The 21,617-nt window shown below is 42.4% G+C and overlaps 2 protein-coding genes across 6 annotated transcripts in view; one reads left to right on the top strand and one right to left on the bottom strand.

Annotated features, from left to right (window-relative positions):
* Positions 1-6,179, top strand: part of LOC117533821 (disheveled-associated activator of morphogenesis 1-like) — a 50,942-nt gene extending 44,763 nt beyond the window's left edge. Inside the window, 6 exon segments of the mRNA XM_034197777.1 lie at positions 191-359; positions 561-668; positions 1,461-1,521; positions 1,653-1,784; positions 3,280-3,450; positions 4,764-6,179. Of these exon segments, the coding sequence (XP_034053668.1) occupies positions 191-359; positions 561-668; positions 1,461-1,521; positions 1,653-1,784; positions 3,280-3,450; positions 4,764-4,976 (854 nt within the window). The 3' untranslated portion in view covers positions 4,977-6,179.
* A 353-nt stretch (positions 6,180-6,532) lies between these two features.
* Positions 6,533-20,838, bottom strand: LOC117533823 (trans-L-3-hydroxyproline dehydratase). Of its 5 annotated transcripts, XM_034197781.1 has the most exons (7): positions 19,537-19,640; positions 19,372-19,446; positions 8,306-8,790; positions 8,068-8,237; positions 7,218-7,340; positions 7,008-7,145; positions 6,533-6,701 (listed from the first exon to the last, which is right to left on the bottom strand). In XM_034197781.1, exons 2-7 carry the CDS (start codon positions 19,410-19,412, stop codon positions 6,576-6,578), a joined length of 1,083 nt encoding a protein of 360 aa, XP_034053672.1. In that variant the 5' UTR covers positions 19,413-19,446; positions 19,537-19,640; the 3' UTR covers positions 6,533-6,575. The 5 variants fall into 5 exon arrangements, with proteins under 5 accessions (XP_034053672.1, XP_034053675.1, XP_034053671.1 ...); XM_034197784.1 differs by lacking the exons at positions 19,372-19,446; positions 19,537-19,640 and adding an exon at positions 20,812-20,838; XM_034197780.1 differs by lacking the exon at positions 19,372-19,446 and having other exon boundaries at positions 19,609-19,700.
* Positions 20,839-21,617: the final 779 nt, after the last annotated feature.

A 21,617-nucleotide genomic window follows, 5' to 3' on the forward strand; every position in this document is an offset into this window, starting at 1 on the left:
TTTAACCATGGAAAGCCATCTGTGTTATGTGGGATGAGCATTCTGAAGCATGTAGTCCTTCCTGTTAGACTCTTAAACTCTAATGCTCTGTATTTTCAGCTTTTTATATTGGCCTAGCTACCTAAAATAAATCTGTCAGCACCTTGAATTACCCTCTAACATTTGTTTACTTGTTGCTTCTCTGTCTCAGCTCTGAGCAGGGCGTCTAAGGAGATTCTGCACAGCAAGAACCTGAAGCAGCTGCTGGAGGTGGTGCTGGCCTTCGGGAACTACATGAACAAAGGGCAGAGGGGCAACGCTTACGGCTTCAAGGTGTCTTCACTCAACAAGATCGCTGATACCAAATCCAGTATCGACAAGTAAGAAAAACTATCAATTGTAAGGAGAGAAGGCGCGTAAAATGCATGAAAGTCACATCTGGAAGAGGGAATGTGATATAGACGAACGTCCATATGGTTATTTATATCTGAACGTAAATAACAAAAGCCATATATATTGCACATTTGACAAGTTTACAGCCTTGAGTCGGTTTGCCTCAGTGTGTCTGTTTCTGTTTGCAGGAACATCACTCTCCTGCACTACCTGATCACCATCCTGGAGAAGAAATACCCCAAAGTCCTGATGTTCCAGGAGGACCTGAAGAGTCTCTCCGAGGCAGCCAAAGTCAAGTAGGTGGAGCTGCGGAGAACCTGCTGTTTTCTCTACATGTTGTATTTATAAGGCGCGCTCCATTGTTTATACCAGTGTTAAATGAATGAGCTGTATCCCTAAAAGTGACTGGGATCTTAGTTTTATGGGTAATGTGGCGGCTCAATCCCCATTTAAATTTGAGTGGCCAAGAGGCTAAGCTTGGCTTTATGCCGTGACACATTTTCAATGAGAAAGTCCATACTGAAGTTTAAGAAACGGTTGATGATATTTAATAAACTAAATCAAACGCACAATAACTCGGAAGGACCAAAACGGTCAACAGAAAAAATGTCAGCGCAAGCTCACCCTCTGTCATCCGCACCCGATATGTAACAGGTGACCTAAATACACAAACCACGCCCATGTGACGATTGCCGGAAGTGCTCAACAAATACAAATAAAAGTGACATAATAATACAAATAATAAACTCAGGCAAGTAGCATTTTGGCTCCATCAGGATTGAGCTAAACATTGCTTTCCTTACTTACAAAACTAAATAAATACATAGATATAAATGAGTAGTTATTTATAAATTAAATAATAAATTGTACATTTTCTAAAAATCTTCTATTTTAATCTTTTTAAATGGAGCTACAAATTAGTCAAACCTTAATCAGTAATTCAAATTCCACTATATAATGTAAATAAATATTTTCACTCATACCCGATCAACCTGTTTGAGTCATCCCTAAGCAGATGTATATCTAACTGGATGTCTTGGTGTTTTGTTGCATAACCTTAAACTGAACCATTGTTTGTTTTTTTGCAGCATGACTGAGATGGAAAAAGATATCGGCAACCTGCGCAGCGGCTTGAAAAATGTGGAGAGTGTGAGTCACAACAGATCGATTACATAATACATGTTATGGATTGGTCATGCTGTTACACAATGCTCCGAGCAGGTCTTTCTGTGCTTTCTCTCTAACCTACTTTTCCTGGCCTGGATAACTTTCTCTCGTAGGAGCTGGAATTCCAGAAGAATCGACCGCAGCAGCACGGCGACAAGTTTGTGTCGGTGGTGAGTCAGTTCATCACCGTGGCCAGCTTCAGCTTCTCCGACGTGGAGGACTCTCTCATCGAGGCCAAGGAACTGGTACGTCCTGGTGATAAAAACTGAGCGTGTGCAGACGATGAAAGCTCGCATCCCATTTCTTCTCTCTGCACATTGACCTCATCTGTCACCTCTGTAGGAAGGCTAGCAGCAGGAGAGAGTGTTTCAGCTTCCTGTCGCAGCACCTCTGACGTTTTATCGGTCATTCTGCTCGCTGCCATGTGTGCAGGTCAAGAGACAGAACCAGGAGCAGAGGATATTATTTTACACCACATTGTTTGACCTTTTTTATATTGGGAATATTTTCTGTAAATGCAACATACTCATACATTTTAATGTGGGTGGCTTTTGAGTACATTAGAGTCTCATTTCCTCATTGCTAAAGTGAATGTTTCACTGCCAGAAACCTGAGAGTATTCACCTTTCTGAGGAGCGCTTGACACCCTGAATTTATGTGTCTGCCCACATTTATTGCTGCAGGCTTTTTATCTCAATCTGGTGTTTTTTTACCCCACGGTGTGTGCTCATTGTGCTCGGCTGGTCACATGGCAGCCATTAGTTTCTGTGAATCATTTACGGTGTCCCACAGTGAAATATGTGAACGTGTTTACAGGAGTTCTCGGTGCTCATTATTGGGAGCCAGAGAACATGCTGACCCTTAAAACAGCTCCGTGCATCTGGATTGTGTGTCGCAGGGCATACATACCAACATGTAAAGAGGAAAAGTGACATTTTCCTCACAGAGATCGTGTTTCATTGAGGGAGTCAAAATAAATATCAAATCTGAATGCACTAATGAACTTTATAGCTACAACGATAAGTCAAGTTATCTATTAGTTGATCGACAGAAAGAATATACCTATTATTTTTGACATTCGATTATTTTTTAAAGTTATTTTTAATGCAAAAATGGCAGAACATTGAATTTCCAACATCTAAAATATGGAGATTTCCTGCCTTTCTCTGTTTTGTATTATAATAAACTTGAATATATTTAGATCTTTGAGAACGTAGGATGGCTTTTTTCACTATCTAATGTCATTTTATAGATCAACTAATACGTCTACAAAATAACCTGCTAATTATTGATATTTTAAATATTCATTAGTTGCAGCAGTAACAGATTAATAATTTAACTGACTACAAATAATTGGAGTAACTCATCATCTTTGCTCCCCTTCATGTGTCTGATTTGTTGAAAGCATGCGTGTCATGTACAAATTTCCACACATCTCAGAAGGTTTATGTTCTCACATCTGGATGTTGTCCTTTTTAACTCACTGTGGAAAACCCTCCAGACATGTTGCCTTAATTTGTGCTCTGGCTCCAGCCTCTGCCCTCGGCTGTAATCAGTAGTTGGTCAGATCTGGGTTAACACCGGCTTCAAAGCCCGACCACTGGTACCCTGCTCTTATTTCAAAGAGGGGGGACGTAACGACTCTCCTGTAAAACAGTGGAAGACGGAGAGTAAAACACAGTGCTGCTGGGTCCCGCTGTAAATCTAATCCCATGTGCCCCCTTCCCTTTGGTCCCACAGTTCCTGAAGGCAGTAAAGCACTTCGGGGAGGACGCCAGCAAGATGCAGCCAGATGAGTTCTTCGGTATCTTTGACCAGTTCCTGCAGTCGTTCGCTGAGGCGCAGCAGGAGAACGAGAACATGCGGAAACGCAAAGAGGAGGAGGAGCGCAGAGCCAAAATGGAAGCTCAGGTGTGTGATTGATTTCCTGTTTCCATACGACAAACAGAGACACAGTTATACAACACCAGAGTTGGGTGTAACGCGTTACTGTAATAATATTACTTCTGTCGGTAACGGAGTAGTGTAACGCGTTACTTTTATAATTCGGTAATCACACTACAGTTACTAACATTGCCCCGACACGCGTTACTTCGTTACTTTTATAAAATAATCACACTCACTGACAGACAAGAGGGGTTTCCGCCGCAGGTTTATATACATGTAGGCCTATGTAATCTGCGCGATTTGCGAGACCACATCTCCACGTGCAGTGCTGCATAAACATGGCTGAGTCTTTTCATCTGTGAACTCCCTCAACGGGGCCGCTCGCTCTCTTTTGTTGATCGCCCTCTCACGGGTGAACAGTTCAATGCCCCGCTTCATTGTAGGAATTCTGCCATGTCTCTACCACTTTAGTTTGACCATCTCTGTTACTAAGTTATGGAATACTAAATAAATAAGTAATTAGATACCTTACCGTTATGCGCTCATAAAGAATGATAAGAATAATGCGTCTTGAACTGGTTTCATTAATTAGTGTCTTGACGTTTCACAGACTGTTCGCTTGTTGTGGTAGGCTGGTAGCCTATTTTAGAGCATATCAAAAGAAAGACTTGTGTTATGTCTTCCTTAATGCAATAGTAATTGGGGGGCAAGTGGAGTCTCGCAGAGGCAAAACTGTGGCGCGCACACTGTAGGTGCACCGCAGTCTGCGTGATCTGCCTGTAGGGGCGGGCCGGCCCTGCGAGTAAAGTAACGAGTAAAGTAACGAATAAAGTAACGAGTAAAGTAACGAGTTACTTTATCTAGAGAATAACGAAGTAGTGTAATATATTACTTTCTTTTTTTTAAAGTAATATGTAATATATTACTTTTTTTTTAGTAACGACCCCATCTCTGTACAACACCCATAGTGTATTAATTATGGAGTATAATCTGCAATATTCTGGAGACTCAGAAATGAAATCAGAGTTACAACAACACTTTTGAAAGAAGGACACAACAAAATGATATTATATATATATTCCTTTTTACAAATTGATAGTTGAATTCAGTTCAGCCTTGACAGTATCAAGTGTTGCTTTCAAGGAGTGGTTTAGCTTTAGTAGCTTCTTTGGTGAATGACAAGATCCATTCCATGATACGACAAAACCGCTCAGTATCTTGTCATCTATCTCTTGACAAGAAACCAAAATGTATTCTCCCCTAAATGTTGCAATGCTTAACAAATTCAGAGGGGATTATGTGTCTAATAAATTGACTTTTAACCTCTGTGTCACCAGCTGAAAGAGCAGAGGGAGAAGGAGCGACAGGCCCGGAAAGCGAAGGCCAACGGGGAGGACGACGGCGGCGAGTTTGACGACTTGGTGTCGGCGCTGCGATCGGGCGAGGTCTTCGACAAGGACCTCTCCAAGATGAAGCGTAACCGCAAGCGCATCAACAGCCAGAATACGGACGCGAGCAGAGAGCGACCGGTCACAAAGCTCAACTTCTGAGCGGGGCGTTTGTTTCGCTCGCCCATCATTAGTTTCCCTCTGGGTCAAACTGACATGCACATTCCTCCGCACCCTCCTCCCACCCAGCCTTGCATCACCGCTGCAGAGCCACACAAGGCACACCACATTCAGACCTTTCATCCTCCGAGGAGTTTGATGTTAAACGGAGCAGAAGCCAAAAAGTTGTTTTAAAAAAAACGACCAAATCAGATAATTCCCCCCCTGGAGGATCGGTGTGGTCACATGAAATGTTTTTAGACGATTGTCTTGCATGAGCAGGCTGATGGAGAAAGTTTCCCTCCGAGGTGTAAAAGATGCTCATGCTTGTTTGTTAGGAACCTATCTGTGCTGTTTTTGTACGTCAGAATCTATGCACAGAGTGAAATGTGCAGCTAGCTTCTCCTTCAGGAAGATGATTCCATTAAAGACACAAGGGGCCATTTTATACGGAGCGGTTTCATAGATTGAGAGGACCTGCGCTCACGCCGGGAGTCGTCCAAGAGCGTTTTCTGGAGAAAGACTGAGTCTGAACCTGCAGTCAGGACCATCACAGGACAGAGCTCTGCGTTGTGACACAGACGTGGTTCTGACTGCGAGTGATGCATCTCAGAAGTTTGTTTTCTACCCATCATTATTGACGTGCAGCATTTATATATCCCATCACTGTATGTTTTATTTTTCCTGTTAAGAGCTGGCCTTAACTGTTGTTTTAATTGTTGAGTGGGTACTCTCTAAGGCCTGGGCCTAATCTGCAATTTCTCAACATGTGTGGACACTCGTGTCATAGACTACATATATCTATATATAAGGTTGCGTGCTTGTTACACATGCACATATACATTCATAATTATGCTCAATGCCATTTAAAAATAACAAGTGGATGCAATACTATTGTCTTTCCCCTCTGAAGGGAGTGCCCTCCTTTATGTTTTATTGCATAGATGATATGTTTTCTGTACACTGGCTGGATTTACACTGCAAAAAAAAAAAGGTGCGAAGGGAAACTCTGACTTTAATCTCTGTGTGATGCACATGTGATGTTTTCATTCTTGTAGAAAACATCACATGTGGACGTAGAACCTTTGATTTGAGTTTGTTCCCTTGGCTGTGTGAATCTAACCAGTGTCAAACACCTCCATTTTATAATTTAAATATTTCCTTTCATTGTAAAATGACCTAATGATAATAAATGGGAGAAAAACATGTATGAGTTTTCGTATTTATCTAATAAGCACACATGCAATAGAGTGAATTCTCATGGCATATTAACCTTGGTTTAAAACGTCATTTGTTATCACCACGAACCCTGAAAGCGGACAGGAAAATATAATGGTAGAATTTGTTTTTGTTTCTTAAGTATTTAACAACAGAGACTCTGATAACCACCATGTATACGGCCATTGTTAGTCGTGATGGTGACCAGAGTCAGGGCTCCACCAAGTGGTAAGTAATTGCAACAACAAAAATACTGGCTCAGGAAATGTAAGGTATCACGAGTCCGAGTACAGGATTGACTTGTTGACAAACTATGTTGAAAACAAGACAAAACATAAATGTTAACATGTAAAACCGTCTTTAATAACACCCTTTAATTGAGTCTCATTTCAGCAGGAAGCCATGTGTCAACTTGTCCTCCGGCTCCTGCACGAAGCGTGAAACTCCGGTGTAAAAGGCTCTGCCGGAAACTTCCACCACGACAGCCTTGAAGTCTCCACACTTAGTCTCCTGGAGAGAAACACAGAGAAGAATCCCAAACATGCCGACGTGAACATAAGTTTGTAAGTTGTATTTTTAGAAATGAACACCCTCAATCTCAATACCAAAACATTTCTTATAAACAGTGTGACTTCTTTTAGGATGATCTTCTAGTCATGTTTATCCAGTTAAAAGGCCATAAAGACCGACATGAAAAATACATTTCTACAATGGAAAACAAAGCCTATACTTTCTAATTTAGTGTCAATGCTCCCATCTATTTAAAGTTTGATGTTAGATTTGATTTTAAGGCAGTGACTGGTGAAACTCTGGTACCTCGACGGCTCTCCCTGTGAACTGGGACCCTGTGGCTCCACTCTGAAACGTCCTGGTCTGGTTCAGCCGGATGAGACCTCTGTGATACTGCAGAGCCACTCTGGCCGTAACACCTGAACCAGTGGGGCTCCGGTCCACCTGAAAACAGGTTCAAACCAGTTTCAGAGAGCTTTCCTTAAAGTAACAACTGACGAGGTGTGTGTAGAGTACCTGAGCTTCAGCAAACACACACATATTGGCAGTGGGGTCAGAGGAATAATCATCTTTGCCATCAGTGAGGATGGTGCCATAGAGGAAGGCCAGATCATCACTGGTTGGGTGGTACAACTTCACCTAGCAGAGAAAAACACAAAAATGTTATTAAATGTAAAATCAACAAGGGACAGTAAGAAAAATGTCAGCTGACTGCTCTTTACCATTCTCTACTTGTACAGCTTTTGGCCTGGGGATATTGTTAATGTTTTTGACATAAAAGAGCCCTGGCCATGTATTATACATTTAAGATTAGTAATGACTAAGCCAAATGCAAATTTGATGACTGGCAAAAAGTGGACACTACTGTAACTGCTGCACCACTTGGATTTTGCATTGACCTTATTAGTGTAAACTGAGTTTTTGCATGTATCCACATTGAAAACATATTCATTGATTGTTTAATACAGTCTTAACTGACCTGTAGGGGCTGCAAGCTATTTAAAGAAACTGCTTTAGTACTCTGCACTTTGAGCCATTCCCTAAGCTTAAAACAAGCCTTACCTTGTCTGTTGCAGGCTACATTTTGGCCTTTTTGATCACACAAAAACTGTCTCCCATAGAAAAGCTTAACAATGTTTTTGTCTGCACAAAACTCCATATACGAAATGGTACAAACCCCTCCAGTAAGGCATGAATCAAGATAAATATAGGCTATCCCCCGGGACAATTGATTATGTACTTGTTAGGGGAGGGGGAGAAGGAGACACCCCTGATCTCACTTTTCTAGTACACAAAAAAGTCTTTATACTTTGTGCAGTAATCAAACACACGATTTCCCGTCAGCTGCACAATACAAACTTCCTACCTGAGATTTGACAGCGTTGGTCACCGCTGTGGCTGCGTCTACCAGGTCTCGAGTCCTGGACGTGGTCACATCCAGCCCAAACCTCTTTGCGTCCACAAAGGCGTAGAAGGCTCCTCCGTAGCTGATGTCGACCGTCACATCTCCAAACCTTTCCAAAGACACTGTAACATCTGTAGAGAAGCAAGTCAGTGAATCATGCAGAATATCAAAACACTGGACACATTTTCCTTTATTGTACCTGTAGCGAATGTGAAGGCAGGCACACTGAGAAACCTCACTCCCCCAGTTTTCCCCTCAGAGTACTCCACAAACGCCTTCACCAGCCCACAGGGACAGTGGATGTTCACCTGGGTCTCTGGGGACTGGGGCTCCTTCACCAGTTTGTAGTCCACGGCGAAGCGGCCTAGTGCGATGACGGCGTGCCCACACATGGTGCTGTACCCCTCGTTGTGCATGAACAGGACCCCCAGGTCCGCCTCAGGCAGCTCGCTGTCCACCACCAGGGCCCCGTACATGTCGTAGTGTCCCCGGGGCTCGAACATCAGCACCCTCCTGAGGTGATCCAGATGTTCCCGCACGTAACGGCGTTTGGACAGCACGCTGTCACCTTTGACCTCTGGGTAGCCGCTGTGGATGATCCGTAGAGGCTCTCCACCTGTGTGCATGTCCACCACGGAGAGCTCGTCTCCCTCGTGAGGTGGGAGCTGCATTTCCATCTCTGTGCTGATTTTAAAAAAAAGAAAATGATAATAATAAGAATTTTATACAAATCTTTATCAGAAAGCCTGTTTTCTAACATATTACATATCATTATTGTTTATTGTCTAGTGCCTTATATGCCTGCAGGTGTATTATTACAACACTTGAAAAGCAGGACTGACCTCTTTTTATTACATTTGACACTTTTTCACACAAATGTTGTTATAAATAGTCTGCTGTTTTTTATTGATTATTTTCAATGGCTTACCTGTCATGTTACCCAGTGACTACAAATCAATGAAATCTGAATTGTAATTCTACAATAGACCAGTCAGACACCCCTCTTTTTTGTATTAAAACAGCTGAATTTGAATAACAATAGGTATAAATAAGAAGCACTAAGAAAAGGTGTGTCTTATTTGTGGTGTGTAAAATATAACTGTTAAAGGCCAAACAAACTGCAGAATGTAATAACAATATTCATGTCAAATTGAAAAAGCACCAAAATCCAATAGAAAGAGGTGTGTCTTATTTATCCATTGTAGAAATCAGGGCATCGAATCTATTGATACAAATCACACATTAGTTATAAAAGTTAGAACAAAGGTATGGGACATAAAACCTTGTTTTGTGTCAGTCTGGGAACATGTATTGATGGTCCCGTAGTGACACCCTGTGGCTCAGATGTGAGCTCACCTTCCTCTGACTGTGTTTGACGCTGGAACCGGACACGGAGGTTCTAATATCCAACCAAAACTAACTTTACTGCGGTTTACTACCAAACTATGCAGTATGCAAGAAATGATTTAGTTTGTCCCAAGCTATTTTATAAAGTCCATGGACCCAATACAAAGAAAGTCAAATGCAATATGCCAAAAATACCAGGTTTTACATAGCTATCATGCATCTCTGCACGTTCAATCTGGCTCGTGCTCGGCATTATTAAACTAAAGAGTGACGTCATCCGTTGTAAACCAACAGGCTCAACCAAACCAAACCAAACCAACTCAACGCATTGAACCGTCTCTCCAGTAATGTTTGAAAAGCCCTGCGCTACTTTACTAGAATGATTTAGTCAGGGCCGTATTCATGGTGTCAACATTGGGGGGGGACCAAAAATTCAATACAAATTTGAATACTAATTTCCTGCCATTCTAAAGGAAAATACATAAAAAATCACTAACACATTGGATACTTTAAAACCTGTTAAACCCCATGCCCCTGCCCGTGGGGGCAAAACACAACAATAGTCACGAAACTGTGTCTCAGGCATGGGTGTAGGAAGCATCCTCAATGTGGGTGGGACAATTTGACGGGGGTGTGGGCGGGCGGGGGACCTAACCTCCTCTAGGGGGGTCCAGGGGCATGCTCCCCCGGGAAGATTTTTTTTTAAATGTTGAAGTTAAAAGCATCAATCTGGTGCACTTTGAGAGCAACATTAGGGACTAAATCTATGGATACATCTCAACAACACCCATGTGAAACAGAACTGAACAGATTCACTTTTTCTTTATGCATATTTTACAAATCACTCAACTGTAGTATGAGTTGGAATGATTTCATACCTGTTATTCTCTTATTTTGTAAAACTATAATGATCATATAAAGGTGTGCCTTGGAAATACTTGTTTTGCATCAATCTTGATACAGGGTACTTATTATATGTTATAGTTTGGATTCCTAAAGCTTTTAGTCTACTATCCCATCATTCAAGGGTGGTTTTCACTATAAGTAATGGTTTATAATGGTTACTATCATTTACATTTTTTTACTATGTTCAATCTGAATTTACTTTAAAAACATCTATATTGATTCTGACTTTTTCTACATCCAACTCACAGGTTTATCATTGCTTTGATCTCTGAAACTGGCCCTCCCGCTGTACTTCTCGGAGACTTCAACCTCCAGACAGGGAAGATAGACTAACTAACATCTCTGTTAACCGCCTTTGCTTTCTCACTGTCTCCATCCCCACCAACTCATAAAGCTGGCGATGTCCTTGATCTCATATTCTCAAGGAACTGCGCTACTTCTAGCCTCTCTGTAAACCCGCTCCACACATCCGATCACTTCTTCATTTCATTCTCTCTACCCCTTTCCAAACATAACAAACTAATCTCTTCTCATCCTGCACCTGTCCGCCGTAACCTTCGTTCCCTCTCCCCCTCTACCTCATCGGTGCTCTCAGCCCTCCCTTCCTCTGACTCGTTCCAACTCCTACCTCCAAACTCTGCTGCAGAAACTCTCCTCTCTACTCTCTCATCCTCTCTGGACTCTGTCCTCTCACATCTCGGCAGGCTCGTCAGTCCCCTCCTGCTCCCTGGCTAAATGACGCACTGCGTGCTAATAGAACTGTCCTTAGGGCAGCAGAGCGGAAACGGTGGAAATCCAAACACCAAGACGACCTCCTAACCTATCAGGCTCTCCTCTCCTCTTTCTCTGCTTCGATCTCTCAGGCAAAAAGCACTTTCTTTCAAGATAAGATCCAATCTTCCTATTCCAATCCCAAAAAACTATTTTCCATCTTCTCCACCCTCTTGGACCCCCCCAAAGCCCCTTCCCCCTCCTCCCTTCTGTCAAGCGACTTTGTTAACCACTTTGAAAAAAAGGTTGATGATATTCGCTCTTCTTTTTCTGACTCACCTTTACTCACCGCTGGGTCACCAGACCCTCCTTTCACCCACACACTAACCTCCTTTTCCCCTCTCTCTCCAAGTGAGGTTCTTACCCTCATTACCTCTGCCCGCCCTACCACCTGTCCTCTGGACCCTATCCCCTCAAACCTCCTTCAGACTATCGCTCCTGATATTCTACCATTTCTCTCCCATTTCATCAACACTTCTCTAACTTCTGGTCACTTTCCAAACAGTCTCAAGGAGGCAAGAGTAAACCCTCTCCTAAAGAAACCCACTCTCAACCCGTCTGATGTTATAAACTACAGGCCTGTCTCTCTCCTCCCGTTCCTGTCTAAAACACTTGAACGCGCTGTCTTTAAACAACTCTCCTGTTATCTCCATCAGAACAACCTTCTGAATCCGCACCAGTCTGGTTTCAAGGCAGGTCACTCCACAGAAACTGCCCTCCTTGCTGTCTCTGAGGAACTGCACACTGCTAAAGCAGCCTCCCTCTCCTCTGTCATCATCCTTTTGGACCTGTCTGCTGCATTCGACACGGTGAATCATCAGATCCTCCTTCGCACTCTCCAAGAACTTGGAGTTTCAGGCTCTGCACTTTCCCTCATCACCTCATACCTCAAAGACCGCACCTACAGGGTTACTTGGAGAGGGTCAGAGTCCGACCCTTGTCAATTAACTACAGGGGTCCCTCAGGGCTCTGTTCTTGGTCCCCTCCTCTTCTCTTTGTACACAAACTCGCTCGGATCTGTCATTAGCCCGCATGGTTTTTCATACCACTGCTACGCTGACGACACCCAATTAATTCTGTCCTTTCCCCGCTCAGAGACCCAGGTCGTCGCACGCATCTCTGCTTGTCTAGCTGACATCTCTCAGTGGATGTCTGCTCATCACCTCAAGCTCAACCTTGACAAGACTGAACTGCTTTTCCTTCCGGGAAAAGATTGTCCCACTCTTGACCTAACAATCAACATCGGCACCTCTATTGTTTCCCCGACTCAGACTGCAAGGAATCTGGGTGTGATCCTAGATAACAACCTGTCCTTCACTGCAAACAAAGCTGCTACAACCCGTTGCTGCAGATACACGCTTTACAACATCAGGAAGATACGTCCCCAGCTGACCCAGAAAGCGACGCAGGTTCTGGTCCAGGCTCTCGTCATCTCACGCCTAGACTACTGCAACTCCCTCCTGGCTGGTCAACCTGCATGTGTCATCCGATCTCTGCAGCTCATCCAGAATGCAGCGGCTCGTCTGGTCTTCGACCTTTCTAAATTCTCCCACACCACTCCGCTCCCTCCACTGGCTTCCGGTAACTGCTAGAATCCACTTCAAGACAATGGTACTTGCGTACCATGCTGCGAATGGATCTGGCCCTTCCTACATCCAGGACATGGTTAAACCGTACACCCCAGCACGTGCACTCCGCTCTGCATCAACCAAACGGCTCGCTGCACCCTCGCTGCGAAGGGGACCCAAGTTCCCATCGGCAAAAACACGTGGGTTTGCTATCCTGGCTCCAAAATGGTGGAATGAGCTCCCCATTGAAATCAGGACAGCAGAAAGCTTACACACCTTCCGGCGCAGACTGAAAACTCATCTCTTTCGACTCCATTTCGAGCAATATAACTATTAACAAAGCACTTATATACTAATAAAGGACTGGCTTATCTAAAGCCAGTTGAGTAGCACTTGAAATGTTTTTGCTCTATGAAACCTGATGTACTTATATGATTCTGTTTTCTTCAAGGTTGTATTTTGTTGGTCCAACGCACTTATTGTAAGTCGCTTTGGATAAAAGCGTCAGCTAAATGCAATGTAATGTAATGTAATGAGAAAAAAGATGATTAATTTAACCATATATAGAAGTGAAGATATAGTCAATTGTTCTGGGAATGTCATTTTCAAACCTGAGACCTGAAAAACAGGCTTGGGGCTTAACTAGTTAACATGTTTTACCATAATGTCTAATTGTGCATTGTATTACATCGCCCTATTTTATCTAGTTTAGCTTTTCTTGTTTTGTTGTTTGTAATGGCAGATATTAGGGATGAATAAAGTATAACCATAATCACATTAAAGCATTTCAATCCATAGAAAGGTCTGTGCCACGCAATTTCAGTAGAAACAGGAACACTTTATTGCCCTTTTGTTTTACAGCCACGACCCGCACTAGCTGCTTGCCGCTCATTCAAAATCAGCACAGTTAGTATTATGTTTATAAAACGGACAAGTCAAATCAAGCAATCTGATGTTTCTTAGCCGTGATATAATGAGCGTATATCCCGGGTATAATTGTAGTTACTTTTCACAAATCAGTATCCCTCCGCGTCTGAGAACCGTTACGAAACTAACTAACTAGGCTAACTAACAAAGCTTAAGATGGAAACATTTAAGGTTAACTTCGACCTCCGGGGTGGCCTTACTATGGAGGAGTGGATTGAGAAGTGCCTATCTCCAGAAGAAAAAAGCACCTAAACGACGTCTAATATGTTCTCTGTTATTGTTGTTACATAGCAACCACCTCGCACTATGTTCTGTGCAGAAGGCAACGGAGGGACCATTTTATTTTGAACATCATTATTTAATAATAAAAACTATTTAAATTGGAGTGTGTATTTTTCTTTCACATTGCCAGCCACACGTGGTAACCGTTTTATAAATGCAATAGCTCACTTCAGGCCGTGATATACGAATATCTATATAATATGGAGTTGTCGACACTCCGCTTCGCGTCGGACCGAACCAAGCCGTAGCACAACAGTGCTGGAGCAGAACAACAGTCTGGAGGAAGAAGTGGGCCGGTCGGAAAATTCACTAGCAATCCCCCCTTCCCCCGTTGACAATTTACTAGCGATAACGAGGGCCGGTCGAGATTCCCGGGGCTGATTTTTAGTCCCAGTACGCCACTGAACGTAGCTATTATGTAAGGTGCTGGTATATATATACTAACTGTGCTTCCCCCCCTCCCCAAAAAAAGTTGTAAATCAAACAAGTGAAGTACATGCTATGTTATAAAGCCGTGGAGGGCGGGAGTTTATAAACCAAAGAGTAACAGCCCTTACGGGACGCTGTAATAAGTAAAGCGAACGCACCCGCAAGGACACCTGGCCTCCTATTGGTTGAGGGATTTTGACAGGATTGTTGCACAAAAGTTTCGAGCGCGCACAGAATAAATCTGAGAGCAGAAAAAAATCTGTAAACAGCAATATATCTGAGTGCAAGCGTACAGTTTGAGCACAAGCAGAGCAAATCTAAGTGCAAGCAGGCACTATTTGAGTGCGAGGACAGCGTTTGAGGGAAATAAATACATAAAGTATGCTCTCAAATTTAAATACCACGCTCTTGAATAAAGATAGGGAATAACCCCCATACACAGGCAGCCTGCGTAATTAAGTTCACGCAGTGGGGACCACAGTGAGAATACACAGCCAGCGGTTGTTCTTTCCTTAAAATGGCTTGTACTCCCTGCAATCGTCCAGCCATGTTTGCGGCACCATCATAAGTTTGTCCTCGGAGTTGAGACAGAGGAAGCTGTAGGCGCGTCATCACATCACATGCCATCTTGGCTATATTTTGCCCTGTTGTTGATGACACTTGGTAGATTCCCAGGAATTCTTCCTTTGGTTGTAGATCTGCATCTACAGAACGCACACATATTGACTCCTGCTCAACTCCTGATATATCTTGGGTGCCATCAATGATAATTGCGAACTGGACCACTGGCATTGATGTTATTTCCGACACCATTTCTTTGATGATTGTATTGGCCATCACCTTCAACAGTTCGTTCTGCAATTCCGGACTGGTGAAATCGAGGGGACCTTTTAGCCAAGAGGTCAGCTCTGCATCGCCCGTTGCCTTGTACTTTAGAAGCTGGCTTAAATTCCCACTCTCCTTCTGATCGCCTCGAAAAGCCAGACCTTGCCGCGCCAAGTACCTCACACCCTCAACAATCTTCATCAGATTTCTTCTTGCTAGTTGCTGCCGTCTTTCAAGCTCACGTGAAAGTTGCACATTAACAGGCTCTGGCTCCTGAATCCTAGTCATCACAGCTAATTTGTGACACTGGCTGTGTTTATGCACACTACATTTCTCCAGTGCCTTCTTCCAATTGTTAAAACCAGTCTTGACAAACGCTGAATCTGCTTTTGACGCAAGCTTAGACTTTTGTGCTGCAAAGTATTTAGCACAATAGAAACAGAGGACCCCTTTTACAGAGGGGCTGTAATGGAGCCATGTATGATCTTCAAACCACTTCTCCTGAAAGTAGAGTATTCTATTTGATAGGGTTTGACTGTAAATGACTTTCACATTTGGATGATTTGGGCAAAGTCCAAGCTCCTCCCCTTCCTTTCCTGTACCTTCATTTTCGCCTGCCTGGCTGCTCTCTCTCTCATTGTCAAACTCACTCTCCCTGCTTGATGGTATTATCTGAAATACATATGAGGATGATCTCACCTTAAATTAACATTAACATTAGACTGCTATGTTGTCATTATTCTGTCTTAACCATCAATATAGCTCCTTTCTGACTTATCTCCATGTCACCAGCGCACACTCTCCCTGTCTGGTCGCCATGCTCACATTCTCTCTCTCTCCCTCTCTCTCTTTACTCTGAACACACCAGAGTGAACATGGAAGAAATATCAGTAAACTATTGACTAGAAAGACTGTTGATACACATTATACATATGGGGGGACACAGGAGTCTGTACATTAAAGTGGACCTATCATGCTATATTTGAATAATATAGTGTAGGACCATACCTAAGGCATATTTATCCTTTTTTTTTTCAAAATACCAAACAGATCATGCATTTTAGCCATTCCTCATTTAGCTCAAATTAACACTGAGCCTGACATTTTGGATTCAGTGAGGACAGTACCATCTTTTGGCCTTTTAAATGTACTACAGCAGGGGTGCCCAACCTTTTTTGAACCGAGAGCTACTTTTAAAGTTGCCAGTCTGCCGAGATCTACCAGGCCAAATAGAGAGGCGTAGCCATTACTGACAGCCTACTACCAGGTAAATACACACTTCTACTTGTATAAAACTGACCTTTGTACGATTAATACTTCATAAAATACTGCAGATCCTTTATCTTACCTCTTTCTAATCTACACACATACAAGTATTTAACTGAAGTTACACAACAGTGTTGTTGATACAGAGTTGGAGTTTATTCACACGTCACACTACAGTGGGTAATGTTTTCAAGAAACATTGAACAGTGCTGCCACATATGACACAGGGAAAAAAGAAAAGACTCTGAACCCTTTCTTTGCCATTATATAAAAATAGTGTTGCTACAAAAGTATAAATGAGGCTTACTAATAAGACAACTCAGATCTGAAGCTACACAGGAATCTGCTGCAACAGTGCAATAAAAAAGACAACATTCATAGAATCAAACCCTTTTTTTGTTGCATTTTAGTAGAGTATAGAAATAAATGCCTTTTTAAAATAGGATGCAAGCAACACTAGTTTCTTAACCTGAATTGATAATAGACTATAATCAATTTAAGTTTGCATTCTTATACCATTTTGTACAATAATTATAATGAATAAGTTCAAACAAACTCAAACTTACAGCTGATTAATAACAGTATCTAACTTGAGTTTTTATCATATCAAAAACCTGTTGAAATGCTACTGTTATTTTTATTACGCATCGGCAGCCTCCAGGAATGCTTCTTTCACAACTTCGCGGTCTTTGAAAGACTTCATGTGTTTCGCAAGAACGTGACTGACACGATAAGATGCTATGGTAGCAGCCTTGCTCTTGTTGTTGGGCCTGGTGAAAATGGACTGCTGTGCATTTAGCTGTCCTTTCAGGCCCCTCCCCTTTTGGGAGCGTAGGGCAGAATTAGGAGAGAATTCTGTCTCGTCGTGTTTGTGCACTGTTTTGAAATGCCGCTCCTAAATGACCCTTCTTCGATAAAGCCACGCTCGCATTGCAGATGAGACAGATGGACTTTGACTTGGAATAGATACAAACATAAACATCCTCCCACTCGGAGTGAAAATTATATATTTTGGGCTTTTTTGCTTCTGCCATAATTGCGGTCTTGTGTGTGTGCGGACTGTAACTCCTGTTGACACGGACAACGTTAGCGAACTAGTGCACTGTGCACTGCCCACCAGCCGCGCCCCGACACATGGGGTCACGCCGGCCAATCAGAAAGCTTTGATGCGTTCAAGTGCATTATTCTGGCACAGGAAGATTATGATATAGGACATTAACGATAAAACAGAATATTGCTGTTCTATTTTTAGACACATCTCGCGATCGACTGGGAATCTCCCCGCGATCGACCGGTCGATCGCGATCGACTGGTTGGGCACCCCTGTACTACAGCTTCTCCAGCGCTTTAGAACGGCAAAGCACGTGGCTGTCTCCTCCTGATTGGTGGAGTTGGCCCAATAGCCGTAGCTCCACCGTCCTGACGTCAGGACGGTGCTCAATCTGGATCCGTTTTTTTCAGATCCGTTGCAGCCCCTTTTTTAGAGATTTGGGCACGGGGGAAAATAGAGAGGGTTGTGTTTTCTGACTCTTGGTGAGTTCCCTGACGCACCGGGGACACATATTCATGTTTAAAAGACGTACAAAGGTGCATTTTGCATGATAGGTCCCCTTTAACATTAGACTGCTATGTTGTCATTATTCTGTCTTAACCATCAATATAGCTCCTTTCTGGCTTACCTCCATGTCACCAGCGCCCACTCTCCCTGTCTGGTCGCCATGCTCACATTCTCTCTCTCCCTCTCTCTCTTTACTCTGAACACACCAGAGTGAACATGGAAGAAATATCAGTAAACTATTGACTGGAAAGACTGTTGATACACATTATACATATGGGGGGACACAGGTAGGGTTGCCAACCATCCCGTATTAGCCGGGACGTCCCGTATTTGAGCCAAAAGGGGCGTGTCCCGTACGGGACTTTGTTTGTTCCGGACTCCCGTGTAAAGGGAAAAATAAAAAATATTGTTCTGTTTGCGCGCAATGCAGTGTGTCTTGCGTGCCTGTGTGTTTGTGTGCTGTATGGGAAGGGCACTAGGACCGCTCAGTTGACAGGGCAGGCACAATGCTCGCACGTGTGTGTGTGAGATTTTCTCCGGTGGGCCGCGGGCGCGGCATCATTGTTTGTGTGGAATGTCAGCCTGTTCAGTCGTGTGGGAAAATGAGCGCTGCCGGTGGAGGAGGTGATAATGAAAGAGGAGAAGAGAGAGAGGATGTGGTTCTGGGCCCTGGCCCTTCTAAAAAGAAAATACTTGTGTCTTACAACAAACAGTGGAAGAAAAACACAGTTGGGTAAAGCCTGTGAGTGGAGATCTGTCTCCAGTCTTCTCTGTGTGTGTGTGTGTGTGTGTGTGTGTGTGTGTGTGAGAGAGAGAGAGAGAGAGTGTGTGTGTGTGTGAGAGAGAGAGTCAGCTGATTGATGGGAAAATGGTTGGTTGAAGGATAACATTAAGTCTAATAATGATGTACCGTGCATGTTCACATCATGTATACTTTGCATTACTTAATACCATTTTTCAAATATTTATTTTTTAACATTTTGGACAAAATAGCCAATTGTACATCGAGGTGCCCACCTATCCGATTTGAACATGCTGATGTACAATGTGATGTAGTAGCCTAATGCAGGTGTAAGATCATTGTGTTTGTATTGTGTTATAGGTATGCATAGTTTTCTATGCATTTTGAGGGTTTTGGGGGGTTTGACCCATCGAACCCTAGGGGGCTGGCTCCCCCAAAAGAATTAAATAACATAAGCCTAACCCTAAAACCGAAATAAAGTAACAAAAAAAAGTAACTAAATCCGCCAGAAACCCGAAAATCTTCGCGCGTCCGTTTATCCATTTCTGGAAGTTGGCAACCCTAGACACAGGATTCTGTACATTAACATTAGACTGCTATCATTATTCTGTCTTAACCATCAATATAGCTCCTTTCTGACTTACCTCCATGTCACCAGCGCACACTCTCCCTGTCTGGTCGCCATGCTCACATTCTCTCTCTCCCTCTCTCTCTTTACTCTGAACACACCAGAGTGAACAAGAAATATTATCAGTAAACAAGCTATCTGACTGGTAACAATACTCACTTTCTCACTGCTCTTAACTTACTTTTTTTCTTTTCTGAGGCTGCCCAAAAAACTGTCTAATGTCACTGCCACCCTTCCTCTTGCTCATGCTTACAGCTTGACCTCGGCGATCTGCAGTTGCTGATGGGATGAATACGGGTCAGCAGCGCTGGATATAAGATAATTAAACATGTTTATTAGCAATTCTGAGCGTTCTAAACCCAGGACAAGCTATGATGCACACTGCAAACCTCCTGCGTGTGAGTATCTTTTAAATGCTTCTGACGATTATGAAATACTATTTCATAATAATTGTAGAGTATTTATTATTTAATTAATTCTGGCACCTTTGGTATTCCAAAGGTGTCACACATCAGTTTTAAATCTTTCCACACCCTACAAATGACAAAATAAAATAAAAATAATCCACATGAATAAATATCTATTGGATTACATCCAAAACGACACCGTCATTTTCCACATAGCTGACACTAGCCCGCCAAACCCTGGCTAACAACTGAAACCAGCTAGCCCACAGCTAGTTGACAACTGTCACTACCCGATCTGCAGCTCTGCCCGATCTGCAGTGCGCATGTGCGAGATGGTCCGCCATATTGGACAACTCCGGACGGCAACCCAAGATGGACACTTGACACAGTGGCTTTTAGCAAAGCTAAAAAATAAAACGAGAGAGAGATGAGTTATGTTAATACAACGTGACTTCACTATTATTTAACAACTCTTTTTATGGGGTTCTTTTATTTGGGGTTAAGTACATTGTCAGAATAAGTGAGAAATGAATTTAACTTCTGTTAGACAGCTATCATACTGAATACATATTTACTGTGAATGTGTGCAAAATGTATGGCATATGGCTGTCTAACAGAAGTTAAATCCATTTCTCACTTATTCTGACAATGTAGAAGAATAAAAGAACCCAATAAAAAGAGTTGTTAAATAATAGTGAAGTCACGTTGTAATAACAATAACTCATCTCTCTCGAGTTTTCCTTTTGAGCTTTGCCAAAAGCCACTGTATCAATGTTGTCCATCTTGGGTTGCCGTCCGGAGTTGTCCAATATGGCGGACCATCTCGCACATGCGCACTGCAGATCGGGCAGAGCTGCAGATCGGGTAGTGACAGCTACTATTCCTGAAAAGTTCGGTTTTAACATCAGAACTACAAGTTACTTACACAAAGAAGCTACACCGGAGGGTTCATTAACATTACCATTACGAAATAAAATAATATAGATTACTTTAGGGCTAACTAGAAAAGATACCAGAACTGATGGAGGGCAAATTAAAACATGACTGACCTGCTTGGAGCATCAAGCTAACTGAAGGTGGACTCAGACGTGCAACAGCGAAATACACCCCCGGGTACAAAATAAGGAACCAATTTACATATGAAAAGAAATATCATTTTGGTGAAGTTCACAATAACAGAAAATATAGATTTTCAAGTATCAGTATCAGCGCCACCCTGTGTTCAGGATGCTGGAAATCTGTGTGTTCAACAGAGGTGGGAAGTAACTAAGTACATTTACACAAGTCTATTGTCGGCCTACTTTTGTACACTTTTGGGACAGTTGTACTTTACTTGAGTATTTCCATGTTATGCTACTCTGTACCTCTACTCCACTACAATTCAGAGGTAAATTGTATACTTTTACTCCACTACATTTAGTAGGCTACCTTTAGTTACTTTACAGATTTTGATTAATAATGTGAAATATATTCATTAGACAGGCACAAATTAGACTTAAGTTAAACCTGTATACAAAGTAAATACAGCTGCACTTTTACTAGCTTTAATAAACACATTAAAGCATCAACAATTATAATCAAAACATATAATATGTATTACTCTGAAATGGACCAATTTGCATAATGAGTACTTTAAATATATTTTGATGCTAATAATACTTTAGTCATTTTACTTGAGTAACCTTTTGAATGCAGGGCTTTTACTTGTAACAGAGTATTTATATACTCTACTTTTACTCAAGTACAAGCTCTGATTACTTCTCCCACCTCTGAATGCCACCCATTGTTTTCAAACAAGAACTGGCATATAGAAATTGAAAAATATTACATTTACAAATAAGTTTATTTTCTGCCT

The sequence above is a fragment of the Gymnodraco acuticeps genome, unplaced genomic scaffold (assembly GCF_902827175.1).
Source record: "Gymnodraco acuticeps unplaced genomic scaffold, fGymAcu1.1, whole genome shotgun sequence".
Classification (NCBI taxonomy): domain Eukaryota; kingdom Metazoa; phylum Chordata; class Actinopteri; order Perciformes; family Bathydraconidae; genus Gymnodraco; species Gymnodraco acuticeps.